The following is a 17,248-nucleotide window of genomic DNA, read 5'->3' as shown; positions in this document are numbered from 1 at the left end:
AATGAGAGAGTGCGGGCAGACTGTTAATGAGAGAGTGTGGGCAGACTGTCAATGAGAGAGTGTGGGCAGACTGTCAGTGAGAGAGTGAGGGCAGACTGTTAATGAGAGAGTGTGGGCAGACTGTTAATGAGAGAGTGTGGGCAGACTGTTAATGAGAGAGTGTGGGCAGACTGTCAGTGAGAGAGTGTGGGCAGACTGTTAATGAGAGAGTGTGGGCAGACTGTTAATGAGAGAGTGTGGGCAGACTGTTAATGAGAGAGTGTGGGCAGACTGTTAATGAGAGAGTGTGGGCAGACTGTCAGTGAGAGAGTGTGGGCAGACTGTTAATGAGAGAGTGTGGGCAGACTGTCAGTGAGAGAGTGTGGGCAGACTGTTAATGAGAGAGTGTGGGCAGACTGTTAATGAGAGAGTGTGGGCAGACTGTCAGTGAGAGAGTGTGGGCAGACTGTTAATGAGAGAGTGTGGGCAGACTGTCAGTGAGAGAGTGTGGGCAGACTGTCAGTGAGAGAGTGTGGGCAGACTGTTAATGAGAGAGTGCGGGCAGACTGTTAATGAGAGAGTGCGGGCAGACTGTTAATGAGAGAGTGCGGGCAGACTGTTAATGAGAGAGTGTGGGCAGACTGTTAATGAGAGAGTGTGGGCAGACTGTTAATGAGAGAGTGAGGGCAGACTGTTAATGAGAGAGTGTGGGCAGACTGTTAATGAGAGAGTGTGGGCAGACTGTCAGTGAGAGAGTGTGGGCAGACTGTTAATGAGAGAGTGTGGGCAGACTGTTAATGAGAGAGTGTGGGCAGACTGTTAATGAGAGAGTGAGGGCAGACTGTTAATGAGAGAGTGTGGGCAGACTGTCAGTGAGAGAGTGTGGGCAGACTGTTAATGAGAGAGTGTGGGCAGACTGTTAATGAGAGACTGTGGGCAGACTGTTAATGAGAGAGTGTGGGCAGACTGTCAATGAGAGAGTGTGGGCAGACTGTTAATGAGAGAGTGTGGGCAGACTGTTAATGAGAGAGTGTGGGCAGACTGTTAATGAGAGAGTGTGGGCAGACTGTTAATGAGAGAGTGTGGGCAGACTGTTAATGAGAGAGTGTGGGCAGACTGTTAATGAGAGAGTGTGGGCAGACTGTTAATGAGAGAGTGTGGGCAGACTGTTAATGAGAGAGTGTGGGCAGACTGTTAATGAGAGAGTGTGGGCAGACTGTTAATGAGAGAGTGTGGGCAGACTGTTAATGAGAGAGTGTGGGCAGACTGTTAATGAGAGAGTGTGGGCAGACTGTTAATGAGAGAGTGTGGGCAGACTGTTAATGAGAGAGTGTGGGCAGACTGTTAATGAGAGAGTGTGGGCAGACTGTTAATGAGAGAGTGTGGGCAGACTGTTAATGAGAGAGTGTGGGCAGACTGTTAATGAGAGAGTGTGGGCAGACTGTTAATGAGAGAGTGTGGGCAGACTGTTAATGAGAGAGTGTGGGCAGACTGTTAATGAGAGAGTGTGGGCAGACTGTTAATGAGAGAGTGTGGGCAGACTGTTAATGAGAGAGTGTGGGCAGACTGTTAATGAGAGAGTGTGGGCAGACTGTTAATGAGAGAGTGTGGGCAGACTGTTAATGAGAGAGTGTGGGCAGACTGTTAATGAGAGAGTGTGGGCAGACTGTTAATGAGAGAGTGTGGGCAGACTGTTAATGAGAGAGTGTGGGCAGACTGTTAATGAGAGAGTGTGGGCAGACTGTTAATGAGAGAGTGTGGGCAGACTGTTAATGAGAGAGTGTGGGCAGACTGTTAATGAGAGAGTGTGGGCAGACTGTTAATGAGAGAGTGTGGGCAGACTGTTAATGAGAGAGTGTGGGCAGACTGTCAGTGAGAGAGTGTGGGCAGACTGTTAATGAGAGAGTGTGGGCAGACTGTCAATGAGAGAGTGTGGGCAGACTGTTAATGAGAGAGTGTGGGCAGACTGTTAATGAGAGAGTGTGGGCAGACTGTTAATGAGAGAGTGTGGGCAGACTGTTAATGAGAGAGTGTGGGCAGACTGTTAATGAGAGAGTGTGGGCAGACTGTTAATGAGAGAGTGTGGGCAGACTGTTAATGAGAGACTGTGAGCAGACTGTTAATGAGAGAGTGTGAGCAGACTGTTAATGAGAGAGTGTGGGCAGACTGTCAGTGAGAGAGTGTGGGCAGACTGTTAATGAGAGAGTGTGGGCAGACTGTTAATGAGAGAGTGTGGGCAGACTGTTAATGAGAGAGTGTGGGCAGACTGTTAATGAGAGAGTGTGGGCAGACTGTTAATGAGAGAGTGTGGGCAGACTGTCAATGAGAGAGTGTGGGCAGACTGTTAATGAGAGAGTGTGGGCAGACTGTTAATGAGAGAGTGTGGGCAGACTGTTAATGAGAGAGTGTGGGCAGACTGTTAATGAGAGAGTGTGGGCAGACTGTTAATGAGAGAGTGTGGGCAGACTGTTAATGAGAGAGTGTGGGCAGACTGTTAATGAGAGAGTGTGGGCAGACTGTCAATGAGAGAGTGAGGGCAGACTGTTAATGAGAGAGTGTGGGCAGACTGTTAATGAGAGACTGTGGGCAGACTGTTAATGAGAGAGTGTGGGCAGACTGTCAGTGAGAGAGTGTGGGCAGACTGTTAATGAGAGAGTGTGGGCAGACTGTTAATGAGAGAGTGTGGGCAGACTGTTAATGAGAGAGTGTGGGCAGACTGTTAATGAGAGAGTGTGGGCAGACTGTTAATGAGAGAGTGTGGGCAGACTGTCGGAGAGGTAAAAGAGTGTAAGCTCAAGAGGTCCTGCTGAGCTACCTGCAAACAAAGGAGGGACTGACATTGACAGATAGCTGTAGGTAAAGTGTAGACAATAAGAGATAGTGAATGCCACTGGTGAGATAGCTGTAGGTAAAGGGCAGAGTGTAAGGGTCAGAGAATACCACTGCCTGAGATAGCAGCTAAGGATAAACAGGGATACAGACTGCCACCTGTGAGATAGCTGCAGGTAAAGGACAGAGTATGAGAGTGCCACTGACTGAGATAGCTGTCAGTCAGCATGTGACCAATTAGCTTCACAAGTTGGAATATTACAATATTTTCACATTGTCGTGATGGTTTCTATTCTGTGCAAATGGTTACTTGTGTCATCGATTACTGATTTGTATTGATACAAACTTGCATGTTAGTGCCTGAGTTTGCAGGCAGTTATGTACAGTGGGTTTGAGTGTGGTTGCTTGTGTGTGTGTATATACTTGTTTGTTGGTGAGAGCAACTGCTCGTGTACATAATGGTTTGTGGGCTGTGTGTGGTTTATGAAGTCTGTATGTGCAGCTGTTGGTCTTTGTTGTTTAAGTAGAAAGTCATATTATATGATGCTTCATTTTATGCAGATAGTAATTGGTTCCTTCATTGTCTTTTTACATTAGGCCACAAACAGAATCCACTCTGCCATGGCTCAGGAAGCAGGGAGTCCGTTCTCTCATCCATACTGGCCACGGGACCTGCAGTTAGATGGTTACCGTCCTAATGACCGCCCCATGTGGATGATCCTTGCCTTCCTGTTCTCTGTGTCAGGAGTTTTTCTTGCAGGCACATGGCTACTTACCGGCCGAGCCTCTGGAATGAGCACTGCACGAAGACTTGTGCTGTGCTGGTTTGCAGTCTGTGGGTTCATCCACTTGGTGATCGAAGGCTGGTTTTCTCTTTACTATATGGACATCTTGAAGGATCAGGCGTTCCTGTCACAGCTTTGTACGAAGGGGCAATGCAATCATCCATGGGGAGGGAAAATGAATAAAGCTTGATGGGAAATTGGTCATCTCTAGGGACATTTGGGAGGAAATGTAATGGGATGGGAATACGAGTGATTTAGTTATTATTGATGGGGGTTTGTGGTGGGAAAACGTTGTGGTCTATGTGTAACTAAAATGTCTTTTCAGGGAAGGAGTATGGCAAGGGGGACAGTCGATATATCATGTGAGTGACTTATTTGTGCACCTCTGGTTATATCTTCATCTGTTTTATAGGACCCACGACTGCATGTCCTGTCTCTGGGACTGTCCTTATGTCCCATCTTCACTTGTTGGGATGGTGTTAGTCTCTGCTTCCTGTTATTGCGCTTGTGTAGGTGTCTGTCATATGTCAGTGTCTCTAACTTTGTCCATGTTGGTTTCTCCATCTCTCAGCCACTGTACCCATATCGGTGTCTCCATCTTTCTATCACTTTGCCCGTTGATGTCACCATCTCTCTGTTACATTGCTCTACGTCATTTTGGCCATGTCATTGTCTCCACGTCTCTCTCACTTTGTCATTGTCTTCATCTGTATGTCTCATCTCTCTGTCACTTAAAGGGACACTGAACCCAATTTTTTTCTTTCATGATTCAGATAGAGGGTGCAATTTTAAGAAACTTTCTAATTTACTCATATTATACATTTTTCTTTGTTCTCTTGCTATCTTTATTTGAAAAAGAAGGCATCTAAGCTAAGGAGCCAGCAAATGTTTAGTTCAGGCCCATGGACAGCACTTTTTTATTGGTGCTGTCCAATCAGCAAGGACAACCCAGGTTGGTCACCAAAAATGGGCCGGCATCTAAACTTTTATTCTTGCTTTTCAAATTAACATACCAAGAGAACAAAGAAAAAATGATAATAGGAGTAAATTAGAAAGTCGCTTAAAATTGCATGCTCTATCTGAATCACGAAAGAAAAAAATTGGGTTCATTGTCCCTTTAAAGGGATACTAAACTAAAAAAAATTCTGTCATGATTCAAATAAACATGCAAATTTAAGCAACTTTCTCATTTACTTTTAGTATCATTTTTTCTTCATTCTCGTTATATGAAAAGCAGGATTGTAACTTTGGAGCCGGCCCATTTTTGGTTCAGCACCTGGGTATCACTTGCTTATAGGTGGCTTAATGTAGCCACCAATCAGCAAGCACTACCCAGGGTGCTGAAACAAAAATCAACTGGCTCCTAAGCTTACAATTCTGCTTTTTCAAATAAAGATACCAAGAAAACAAAGAAACGTTGATTATAGGAGTAAATTAGAAAGTTGCTTTAACCTATGTTGGCGTTGCCATCTCTGTGCCACTTCCCCCCCCCCCTTTTTTTAGACATAATATTTTTGGGGCAGGGTGTAAAACATTAAAAAAATAATGTCTTTTTAAGTAGATGTTCACCAGGGCTTGCATTCACTCTGGTCACACACACACACACATATATATATATATATATATATATATATATATATATATATAAGACATTATTTCGCAAGTCAGATGATTAAAGTGTTTATATCAGAAAAAAATATCCTTCACTGCTTGATAGTTTGTCAGTAGGTAATTGTTTAACCTTAAACATCTTCTTTGGTGATTGACAGTTATTTAAGCAAAATATCTGCTTGGATAAATATGTAATGAATATACAAACTGGCCTTTAAAAGTACTTAAAAAATACAACAGTAGTTATGAAAGGTTTAGGAATTGTATCCTAGGGGATAAAGTCACATGATACAATCATAATAAAGTATATACTTGTATTGTTTCTGAATGTATTAAATGTATACAACATATTTTCAGTTGTGTTTTAAGTCACATAGTTGTATAGATTCAGCAATAAATACTTATTCTTTGCATGTATGACAGATAGACAAACAGTAAATGTACAAGTATTTAGTGACTAATCTGTTTAAGTATTTTAATGCCTAATGAAGATGTATTGAAGGGAGAAAGGCATATGCTGTTTCACAGTGGTCACGTTGTAGTGCACACTATACTGTGTAGTCTGTGTGAGTCTCAATCACGCGGTGGAGCCAGGAAGAACACCGCATTCCCTCTCAGTCCAGGCCAGGCTGCGCAAGTGAGCTCCGCCTCCAATGTCACGCACACCCATAAACAATCCCATAGGATAGCAATAGCCGGGCCCTGGTTGATTTAGCCACCCGGCCGTGAGTTCAGTAGAGTGGCCCTAGGGACTCAAAATTCTGCTGCCCCTTAAAAATCTGCTGCCCTAGGCACCGGCCTCGTTGGCCTATGCCTTAATACGCCCCTGCCATACAGTTTTTTTGTTTGTTTTTTAAATGTATAATTTTTCTTATTTTTAAATAGCATTGCTCTGATTTTCAGACTCCTAACCACGCCCCAAAGTTTTATTAGAATACCGATGTATACCTACTTCAGCTTACTTCTGTTTGTGTAAAGGGTCTGTTCATATGCAAAGGGGGGGGAGTCTGCTATTTCCCACTTGCAGTGGGTGTTCCAGTAACCTTTTAGACAGACCTAAACAAGAAGCTTCTAAGTAAGCTTTTAAACGGTTTTATACTGGATTTTTATGTCAGTATCTGTGCATATTATTCTTTATAGTAGTGTCTATTACATGCAGTTATATGAAAATTGGTGTCCTTTTAAATCTGTGTCAATGTGGGTGTCTTTTAAGCACTGTGTTCTTGTAGGTGTCTGCTGTCACTCTTCGCACAAGTGTCTTCACTAATGAAGAAACAAAATGTATCTAAAATCCTGAGAGTGCACTTTATTGCTATGCATATATATACACAGTATGTGTGTGTCTAGTTCTCTGACTCATTTTATTTGCATTCTTATTTCCACACACAGATCAGATAATTTCACAGTTTGCATGGAGACCATCACCGCCTGGTCCTGGGGCCCTCTGAGCATCTGGACTGTTATCTCCTTCTTGCAGGGAAAACCTTACCGTTTTGTGCTTCAACTTATTGTGTCTCTGGGTAAGAAAAAGCTTTACTGACAGGTGGCTGAAAGCTCAGCGCAATTGTGCAGTACAGTAGCTTTGACACTGCAGCATTGATTTTCCCTGTATCTCTGCCTTACTTGTGTCTGCAGTGCTGCTTCTTCCTTCTTCTCTGTGCTGCTGGGGGATGCAGAGTTGCTTCTTCCTCTGTCTCTGACTTGCTAGAACTGTAGTGTTGCTTCTTCCTCTGTCTCTGACTTGCTAGCACTGTAGTGTTGCTTCTTCCTCTGTCTCTGACTTGCTAGAACTGTAGTGTTGCTTCTTCCTCTGTCTCTGACTTGCTAGAACCGTAGTGTTGCTTCTTCCTCTGACTTGCTAGAACTGTAGTGCTGCTTCTTCCTCTGACTTGCTAGAACTGTAGTGTTGCTTCTTCCTCTGTCTCTGACTTGCTAGAACTGTAGTGTTGCTTCTTCCTCTGTCTCTGACTTGCTAAAAACGTAGTGTTGCTTCTTCCTCTGTCTCTGACTTGCTAGAACTGTAGTGTTGCTTCTTCCCTTATATCTGACTTGCTAGCACTGTAGTGTTGCTTCTTCCCTTATCTCCGACTTGCTAGCCCTGTAGTGTTGCTTCTTCCTCTGTCTCTGTCTTGCTAGCACTGTAGTGTTGTTTCTTCCCTTATCTCCGACTTGCTAGCACTGTAGTGTTGCTTCTTCCTCTGACTTGTTAGAACTGTATTGTTGCTTCTTCCTCTGTCTCTGACTTGCTAGCACTGTAGTGTTGCTTCTTCCTCTGTCTCTGACTTGCTATAACTGTAGTGTTGCTTCTTCCTCTGTCTTTGACTTGCTAGCACTGTAGTGTTGCTTCTTCCTCTGACTTGCTAGAACTGTAGTTTTGCTTCTTCCTCTGTCTCTGACTTGCTAGAACTGTAGTGTTGCTTCTTCCTCTGTCTCTGACTTGCTAGAACTGTAGTGTTGCTTCTTCCTCTGTCTCTGACTTGCTAGAACCGTAGTGTTGCTTCTTCCTCTGACTTGCTAGAACTGTAGTGTTGCTTCTTCCCTTATATCTGACTTGCTAGCACTGTAGTGTTGCTTCTTCCCTTATCTCCGACTTGCTAGCCCTGTAGTGTTGCTTCTTCCTCTGTCTCTGTCTTGCTAGCACTGTAGTGTTGTTTCTTCCCTTATCTCCGACTTGCTAGCACTGTAGTGTTGCTTCTTCCTCTGACTTGTTAGAACTGTATTGTTGCTTCTTCCTCTGTCTCTGACTTGCTATAACTGTAGTGTTGCTTCTTTCTCTGTCTTTGACTTGCTAGCACTGTAGTGTTGCTTCTTCCTCTGACTTGCTAGAACTGTAGTTTTGCTTCTTCCTCTGTCTCTGACTTGCTAGAACTGTAGTGTTGCTTCTTCCTCTGTCTCTGACTTGCTAGAACTGTAGTGTTGCTTCTTCCTCTGTCTCTGACTTGCTAGAACTGTAGTGTTGCTTCTTCCTCTGTCTCTGACTTGCTAGAACCGTAGTGTTGCTTCTTCCTCTGACTTGCTAGAACTGTAGTGCTGCTTCTTCCTCTGACTTGCTAGAACTGTAGTGTTGCTTCTTCCTCTGTCTCTGACTTGCTAGAACTGTAGTGTTGCTTCTTCCTCTGTCTCTGACTTGCTAGAACCGTAGTGTTGCTTTTTCCTCTGTCTCTGACTTGCTAGAACCGTAGTGTTGCTTCTTCCTCTGACTTGCTAGAACTGTAGTGTTGCTTCTTCCCTTATATCTGACTTGCTAGCACTGTAGTGTTGCTTCTTCCTCTGACTTGCTAGAACTGTAGTTTTGCTTCTTCCTCTGTATCTGACTTGCTAGAACTGTATTGTTGCTTCTTCCTCTGTCTCTGACTTGCTAGAACTGTAGTGTTGCTTCTTCCTCTGTCTCTGACTTGCTAGAAATATAGTGTTGCTTCTTCTCTTATGTCTAACTTGCTAGAATTATAGTTTGCTTCTTCCTTAGAACTATTATTTGCTTCTTCCTCTGTCTCTGACTTGCTAGAACTGTAGTATTGCTTCTTCCTCTGTCTCTGACTTGCTAGAACTGTAGTGTTGCTTCTTCCTCTGTCTCTGACTTGCTAGAACTGTATTGTTGCTTCTTCCTCTGTCTCTGACTTGCTAGAACTGTAGTGTTGCTTCTTCCTCTGTCTCTGACTTGCTAGCACTGTAGTGTTATTTCTTCCCTTATCTCCGACTTGCTAGCATGGTAGTGTTGCTTCTTCCTCTGACTTGCTAAAACTGTAGTGTTGCTTCTTCCTCTGTCTCTGACTTGCTAGAACCGTAGTGTTGCTTCTTCCTCTGACTTGCTAGAACTGTAGTGTTGCTTCTTCCCTTATATCTGACTTGCTAGCACTGTAGTGTTGCTTCTTCCCTTATCTCCGACTTGCTAGCCCTGTAGTGTTGCTTCTTCCTCTGTCTCTGTCTTGCTAGCACTGTAGTGTTGTTTCTTCCCTTATCTCCGACTTGCTAGCACTGTAGTGTTGCTTCTTCCTCTGACTTGTTAGAACTGTATTGTTGCTTCTTCCTCTGTCTCTGACTTGCTATAACTGTAGTGTTGCTTCTTTCTCTGTCTTTGACTTGCTAGCACTGTAGTGTTGCTTCTTCCTCTGACTTGCTAGAACTGTAGTTTTGCTTCTTCCTCTGACTTGCTAGAACTGTAGTGCTGCTTCTTCCTCTGACTTGCTAGAACTGTAGTGTTGCTTCTTCCTCTGTCTCTGACTTGCTAGAACTGTAGTGTTGCTTCTTCCTCTGTCTCTGACTTGCTAGAACCGTAGTGTTGCTTCTTCCTCTGTCTCTGACTTGCTAGAACCGTAGTGTTGCTTCTTCCTCTGACTTGCTAGAACTGTAGTGTTGCTTCTTCCCTTATATCTGACTTGCTAGCACTGTAGTGTTGCTTCTTCCTCTGACTTGCTAGAACTGTAGTTTTGCTTCTTCCTCTGTATCTGACTTGCTAGAACTGTATTGTTGCTTCTTCCTCTGTCTCTGACTTGCTAGAACTGTAGTGTTGCTTCTTCTCTTATGTCTAACTTGCTATAACTATAGTTTGCTTCTTCCTTAGAACTATTATTTGCTTCTTCCTCTGTCTCTGACTTGCTAGAACTGTAGTATTGCTTCTTCCTCTGTCTCTGACTTGCTAGAACTGTATTGTTGCTTCTTCCTCTGTCTCTGACGTGCTAGAACTGTAGTGTTGCTTCTTCCTCTGTCTCTGACTTTCTAGAACTGTATTGTTGCTTCTTCCTCTGTCTCTGACTTGCTAGAACTGTAGTGTTGCTTCTTCCTCTGTCTCTGACTTGCTAGCACTGTAGTGTTATTTCTTCCCTTATCTCCGACTTGCTAGCATGGTAGTGTTGCTTCTTCCTCTGACTTGCTAAAACTGTAGTGTTGCTTCTTCCTCTGTCTCTGACTTGCTAGAACTGTAGTTCTGTTTCTTCCTCTGACTTGCTAGAACTGTAGTGTTGCTTCTTCCTCTGTCTCTTACTTGCTAGAACTGTATTGTTGCTTCTTCCCTTATCTCTGACTTGCTAGCACTGTAGTGTTGCTTCTTCCTCTGTCTCTTACTTGCTAGAACTGTATTGTTGCTTCTTCCTCTGTCTCTGACGTGCTAGAACTGTAGTGTTACTTCTTCCTCTTTCTCTGACTTGCTAGAACTGTATTGTTGCTTCTTCCTGTGTCTCTGACTTGCTAGAACTGTAGTGTTGCTTCTTCCTCTGTCTCTGACTTGCTAGCACTGTAGTGTTATTTCTTCCCTTATCTCCGACTTGCTAGCATGGTAGTGTTGCTTCTTCCTCTGACTTGCTAGAACTGTAGTGTTGCTTCTTCCTCTGTCTCTGACTTGCTAGAACTGTAGTTCTGTTTCTTCCTCTGACTTGCTAGAACTGTAGTGTTGCTTCTTCCTCTGTCTCTGACTTGCTAGCACTGTAGTGTTATTTCTTCCCTTATCTCCGACTTGCTAGCATGGTAGTGTTGCTTCTTCCTCTGACTTGCTAAAACTGTAGTGTTGCTTCTTCCTCTGTCTCTGACTTGCTAGAACTGTAATGTTGCTTCTTCCTCTGACTTGCTAAAACTGTAGTGTTGCTTCTTCCTCTGTCTCTGACTTGCTAGAAATATAGTGTTGCTTCTTCTCTTATGTCTAACTTGCTAGAACTATAGTTTGCTTCTTCCTTAGAACTATTATTTGCTTCTTCCTCTGTCTCTGACTTGCTAGAACTGTATTGTCGCTTCTTCCTCTGTCCCTGACTTGCTAGAACTGTAGTGTTGCTTCTTCCTCTGTCTCTCACTTGCTAGAACTGTAGTGTTGCTTCTTCCTTTGTCCCTGACTTGCTAGAACTGTATTGTTGCTTCTTCCTCTGTCTCTGACTTGCTAGAAATATAGTGTTGCTTCTTCTCTTATGTCTAACTTGCTAGAACTATAGTTTGCTTCTTCCTTAGAACTATTATTTGCTTCTTCCTCTGTCTCTGACTTGCTAGAACTGTAGTGTTGCTTCTTCCTCTGTCTCTGACTTGCTAGAACTGTAGTATTGCTTCTTCCTTTGTCTCTGACTTGCTAGAACTGTAGTGTTGCTTATTCCTCTGACTTGCTAGAACTGTAGTGTTGCTTCTTCCTCTGTCTCTGACTTGCTAGAACTGTAGTGTTGCTTCTTCCTCTGACTTGCTAGAACTGTAGTGTTGCTTCTTCCTCTGTCTCTGACTTGCTAGAACTGTAGTGTTGCTTCTTCCTCTTTTTCTGACTTGCTAGAACTGTATTGTTGCTTCTTCCTCTGTCTCTGACTTGCTAGAACTGTAGTGTTGCTTCTTCCTCTGTCTCTGACTTGCTAGCACTGTAGTGTTATTTCTTCCCTTATCTCAGACTTGCTAGAACTGTAGTGTTGCTTCTTCCTTTGTCTCTGACTTGCTGGCACTGTAGTGTTACTTCTTCCTCTGACTTGCTAGCACTGTAGTGTTGCTTCTTCCCTTTTCTCCGACTTCCTAGCACTGTAGTGTTGCTTCTTCCTCTGACTTGCTAGCACTGTAGTGTTGTTTCTTCCCTTATCTCCGACTTGCTAGCACTGTAGTGTTGCTTCTTCCCTTTTCTCCGACTTCCTAGCACTGTAGTGTTCCTTCTTCCTCTGTCTTGCTAGCACTGTAGTGTTGTTTCTTCCCTTATCTCCGACTTGCTAGCACTGTAGTGTTGCTTCTTCCTCTGTCTCTGACTTGCTAGAACTGTAGTTTTGCTTATTCCTCTGTCTCTGACTTGCTATAACTGTAGTGTTGCTTCTTCCTCTGTCTTTGACTTGCTAGCACTGTAGTGTTGCTTCTTCCTCTGACTTGCTAGAACTGTAGTTTTGCTTCTTCCTCTGTATCTGACTTGCTAGAACTGTATTGTTGCTTCTTCCTCTGTCTCTGACTTGCTAGAACTGTAGTGTTGCTTCTTCCTCTGTCTCTCACTTGCTAGAAATATAGTGTTGCTTCTTCCTCTGTATCTGACTTGCTAGAACTGTAGTTTTGCTTCTTCCTCTGTATCTGACTTGCTAGAACTGTAGTGTTGCTTCTTCCTCTGTCTCTCACTTGCTAGAAATATAGTGTTGCTTCTTCTCTTATGTCTAACTTGATAGAACTATAGTTTGCTTCTTCCTTAGAACTATTATTTGCTTCTTCCTCTGTCTCTGACTTGCTAGAACTGTAGTGTTGCTTCTTCCTCTGTCTCTGACTTGCTAGCACTGTAGTGTTGTTTCTTCCCTTATCTCCGACTTGCTAGCACTGTAGTGTTGCTTCTTCCTCTGTCTCTGACTTGCTAGAACTGTAGTGTTGCTTCTTCCTCTGACTTGCTAGAACTGTAGTTTTGCTTCTTCCTCTGTCTCTGACTTGCTAGAACTGTAGTGTTGCTTCTTCCTCTGACTTGCTAGAACTGTAGTGTTGCTTCTTCCTCTGTCTCTGACTTGCTACAACTGTAGTGTTGCTTCTTCCTCTATATCTGACTTGCTAGAACTGTAGTGTTACTTCTATCTCTGACTTGCTAGAACTGTAGTGTTGCTTCTTCCTCTGTCTCTGACTTGCTATAACTGTAGTGTTACTTCTTCCTCTGTCTCTGACTTGCTAGCACTGTAGTGTTGTTTCTTCCCTTATCTCCGACTTGCTAGAACTGTAGTGTTGCTTCTTCCTCTGTCTCTGACTTGCTAGCACTGTAGTGTTGTTTCTTCCCTTATCTCCGACTTGCTAGAACTGTAGTGTTGCTTCTTCCTCTGTCTCTGACTTGCTAGCACTGTAGTGTTGTTTCTTCCCTTATCTCCGACTTGCTAGAACTGTAGTGTTGCTTCTTCCTCTGACTTGCTAGAACTGTAGTTTTGCTTCTTCCCCTGTCTCTGACTTGCTAGAACTGTAGTGTTGCTTCTTCCTCTGACTTGCTAGAACTGTAGTGTTGCTTCTTCCTCTTTCTCTGACTTGCTAGAACTGTAGTGTTGCTTCTTTCTCTATATCTGACTTGCTAGAACTGTAGTGTTACTTCTTCCTCTGTCTCTGACTTGCTATAACTGTAGTGTTGCTTCTTCCTCTATATCTGACTTGCTAGAACTGTAGTGTTACTTCTATCTCTGACTTGCTAGAACGGTAGTGTTGCTTCTTCCTCTGTCTCTGACTTGCTAGAATTTTAGTGTTGCTTCTTCCTCTGTCTCTGACTTGCTAGAACTGTAGTGTTACTTCTTCCTCTGTCTCTGACTTGCTAGAACTGTAGTGTTACTTCTTCCTCTGTCTATGACTTGCTAGAACTGTAGTGTTACTTCTTCCTCTGTCTATGACTTGCTAGAACTGTAGTGTTACTTCTTCCTCTGTCTATGACTTGCTAGAACTGTAGTGTTGCTTCTTCCTCTGTCTCTGACTTGCTAGAACTGTAGTGTTACTTCTATCTCTGACTTGCTAGAACTGTAGTGTTGCTTCTTCCTCTGTCTCTGACTTGCTAGAACTGTAGTGTTACTTCTTCCTCTGTCTATGACTTGCTAGAACTGTAGTGTTGCTTCTTCCTCTGTCTCTGACTTGCTAGAACTGTAGTGTTACTTCTATCTCTGACTTGCTAGAACTGTAGTGTTGCTTCTTCCTCTGTCTCTGACTTGCTAGAACTGTAGTGTTGCTTCTTCCTCTGTTTCTGACTTGCTAGAACTGTAGTGTTGCTTCTTCCTCTGTCTCTGACTTGCTAGAACTGTAGTGTTACTTCTATCTCTGACTTGCTAGAACTGTAGTGTTGCGTCTTCCTCTGTATCTGACTTGCTAGAACTGTAGTGTTGCTTCTTCCTCTGTCTCTGACTTGCTAGAATTGTAGTGTTGCTTCTATCTCTGACTTGCTAGAACTGTAGTGTTGCTTCTTCCTCTGTCTCTGACTTGCTAGAACTGTAGTGTTGCTTCTTCCTCTGTCTCTGACTTGCTAGAACTGTAGTGTTGCTTCTTCCTCTGTCTCTGACTTGCTAGAACTGTAGTGTTGCTTCTTCCTCTGTCTCTGACTTGCTAGATCTATAGTGTTACTTCTTCCTCTGTCTCTGACTTGCTAGAACTGTAGTGTTACTTGAACTGTAGTGTTGCTTCTTCCTCTGTCTCTGACTTGCTAGAACTGTAGTGTTGCTTCTTCCTCTGTCTCTGACTTGCTAGAACTGTAGTGTTACTTCTTCCTCTGTCTCTGACTTGCTAGAACTGTAGTGTTACTTCTTCCTCTGACTTGCTAGAACTGTAGTGTTGCTTCTTCCTCTGTCTCTGACTTGCTAGAACTGTAGTGTTACTTCTTCCTCTGTCTCTGGCTTGCTAGAACTGTAGTGTTGTTTCTTCCTCCGACTTGCTAGAACTGTAGTGTTGCTTCTTCCTCTGTCTCTGACTTGCTAGAACTGTAGTGTTGCTTCTTCCTCTGTCTCTGACTTGCTAGAACTGTAGTGTTGCTTCTTCCTCTGTCTCTGACTTGCTAGAACTGTAGTGTTGCTTCTTCCTCTGTCTCTGACTTGCTAGCACTGTAGTGTTGCTTCTTCCCTTATCTCTGACTTGCTAGAACTGTAGTGTTGCTTCTTCCTCTGACTTGCTAGAACTGTAGTTTTGCTTCTTCCTCTGTCTCTGACTTGCTAGCACTGTAGTGTTGCTTCTTCCTCTGTCTCTGACTTGCTAGCACTGTAGTGTTGCTTCTTCCTCTGTCTCTGACTTGCTAGCACTGTAGTGTTGCTTCTTCCCTTATCTCTGACTTGCTAGCACTGTAGTGTTGCTTCTTCCTCTGTCTCTGACTTGCTAGAACTGTAGTGTTACTTCTTCCTCTGTCTCTGACTTGCTAGCACTGTAGTGTTGCTTTTTCCCTTATCTCTGACTTGCTAGCACTGTAGTGTTGCTTCTTCCCTTATCTCTGACTTGCTAGCACTGTAGTGTTGCTTCTTCCTCTGTCTCTGACTTGCTAGAACTGTAGTGTTGCTTCTTCCTCTGTCTCTGACTTGCTAGCACTGTAGGGTTGCTTCTTCCCTTATCTCTGACTTGCTAGAACTGTAGTGTTGCTTCTTCCTCTGTCTCTGACTTGCTAGCACTGTAGTGTTGCTTCTTCCCTTATCTCTGACTTGCTAGCACTGTAGTGTTGCTTCTTCCTCTGTCTCTGACTTGCTAGCACTGTAGGGTTGCTTCTTCCCTTATCTCTGACTTGCTAGCACTGTAGTGTTGCTTTTTCCTCTGACTTGCTAGCACTGTAGGGTTGCTTCTTCCCTTATCTCTGACTTGCTAGAACTGTAGTGTTGCTTCTTCCTCTGTCTCTGACTTGCTAGCACTGTAGTGTTGCTTCTTCCCTTATCTCTGACTTGCTAGCACTGTAGTGTTGCTTCTTCCTCTGTCTCTGACTTGCTAGAACTGTAGTGTTACTTCTTCCTCTGTCTCTGACTTGCTAGAACTGTAGTGTTACTTCTATCTCTGACTTGCTAGAACTGTAGTGTTGCTTCTTCCTCTGTCTCTGACTTGCTAGAACTGTAGTGTTGCTTCTTCCTCTGTCTCTGACTTGCTAGAACTATAGTGTTGCTTCTTCCTCTGTCTCTGACTTGCTAGAACTGTAGTGTTACTTGAACTGTAGTGTTGCTTCTTCCTCTGTCTCTGACTTGCTAGAACTGTAGTGTTACTTGAACTGTAGTGTTGCTTCTTCCTCTGTCTCTGACTTGCTAGAACTGTAGTGTTGCTTCTTCCTCTGTCTCTGACTTGCTAGAACTGTAGTGTTGCTTCTTCCTCTGTCTCTGACTTGCTAGAACTGTAGTGTTGCTTCTTCCTCTGTCTCTGACTTGCTAGAACTGTAGTGTTGCTTCTTCCTCTGTCTCTGACTTGCTAGAACTGTAGTGTTACTTGAACTGTAGTGTTGCTTCTTCCTCTGTCTCTGACTTGCTTGGGGCTGCAGTGCTGCTTCTTCATCCAACTGTCTTATTTTCAAGCTCTTACCCTTTGTCCTTTCTTAAAGTCTCTTTGCTATATTGTGTCAGCTTTTGCTCCTACTGATCATTTTTTGCTTTTTTTTTTTATTAATTGTGAATGTCTTTTTCATCTATTTCTATTGTTTATTTATTGTATTTTCCGCTTTGCTCTTTTCTTTCTTCTCTTCCTTTCACTTTTTGCAATTATTTGCTTTTTTCTTATGTAATACATGTTTCTCTCTCCCCTCCAGGTCAGCTTTATGGTGATGTCCTTTACTTCTACACAGAGTATCAGGATGGGTTCAAGCACAGTGAAATGTGGCACCCGTTGTATTTCTGGTTTTATTTTGTGTTTATGAATGCATTGTGGATTGTCATTCCTTCTACACTCATTGCGGACGCCTGGATCCAGATAAGTCAGGCACAGCGCTCTTTAGACACTACCCGGATTCCCAACAAATCAAAGAGGAAATGAGCAAATCTCCACCTTCCCGCTGGACATACGGACACAGAGATATACACAGTGTATGAGCTGTGTACAGAGTAAAATGATGTGGGTATACGTGCGTATATATGTAATGAGTGAAGGCCACAGTGTTTTTAGTATACTGTACCTTTAAAGAGGTTTTATCGATGATTTATTCTGACTTCCTGTTTGTATCTTGTTCAGTGGTTCTGTGTTATTTTCTTTGCACAATACGTTTACACTCAGTCTGTGACTGAGCAATAAATCCTAAGTCCAGTGTTTTACATCTATTTGACTCTGTATAATATGAAGATGTTTTATCATGCTGCATTCGCAGCTTTTTAGGTATTGTGGGCGGAATGACCCTGCAACCACAAATGTATGAAGCAGAAACTGCTTCTTCTTCCTCTCTGACGCCTCAGGGGGGTGGTGGGATAAATCACACAGACACTCAGTTATTCGGGGGGATTGACACACCTTGTTTTTGCACAATTGATTGCATGAGAGCAGGGGGCTGGTTGCACAATAGAATTCTTGTGCAATTTCATATTTTGGATTGCAGGTGGACAGGTTCACTACTTGGGAACTTGCCAACCTGCAATCTTGATACAAATTCCCTTATGTGTGTGTAGGAACGGCATTACAAGGTGGAATCATTCTCTCAGAATCAGTAGTGCACTACTGGGAGCTAGCTGTTAATT

The 17,248-nt window shown here is 43.3% G+C and overlaps 1 protein-coding gene across 3 annotated transcripts in view; it reads left to right on the top strand.

Annotated features, from left to right (window-relative positions):
- Positions 1–16,837, top strand: part of EBP (EBP cholestenol delta-isomerase) — a 37,064-nt gene extending 20,227 nt beyond the window's left edge. For all 3 annotated transcript variants that reach the window (XM_053696131.1, XM_053696130.1, XM_053696132.1), the window contains exons 2-5: positions 3,406–3,730; positions 3,919–3,955; positions 6,594–6,724; positions 16,333–16,837. In XM_053696131.1, the coding sequence (XP_053552106.1) occupies positions 3,430–3,730; positions 3,919–3,955; positions 6,594–6,724; positions 16,333–16,556 (693 nt within the window). In that variant the 5' untranslated portion in view covers positions 3,406–3,429 and the 3' untranslated portion in view covers positions 16,557–16,837. The remainder of the gene's footprint in view (positions 1–3,405; positions 3,731–3,918; positions 3,956–6,593; positions 6,725–16,332) is intronic.
- The last annotated feature ends 411 nt before the right edge of the window (positions 16,838–17,248 follow it).

This window comes from Bombina bombina, chromosome 12 (genome assembly GCF_027579735.1).
Source record: "Bombina bombina isolate aBomBom1 chromosome 12, aBomBom1.pri, whole genome shotgun sequence".
Classification (NCBI taxonomy): domain Eukaryota; kingdom Metazoa; phylum Chordata; class Amphibia; order Anura; family Bombinatoridae; genus Bombina; species Bombina bombina.
Note: the sequence above shows the minus strand (reverse complement) of the source record. Positions and strands in the feature narration are given on the sequence as shown.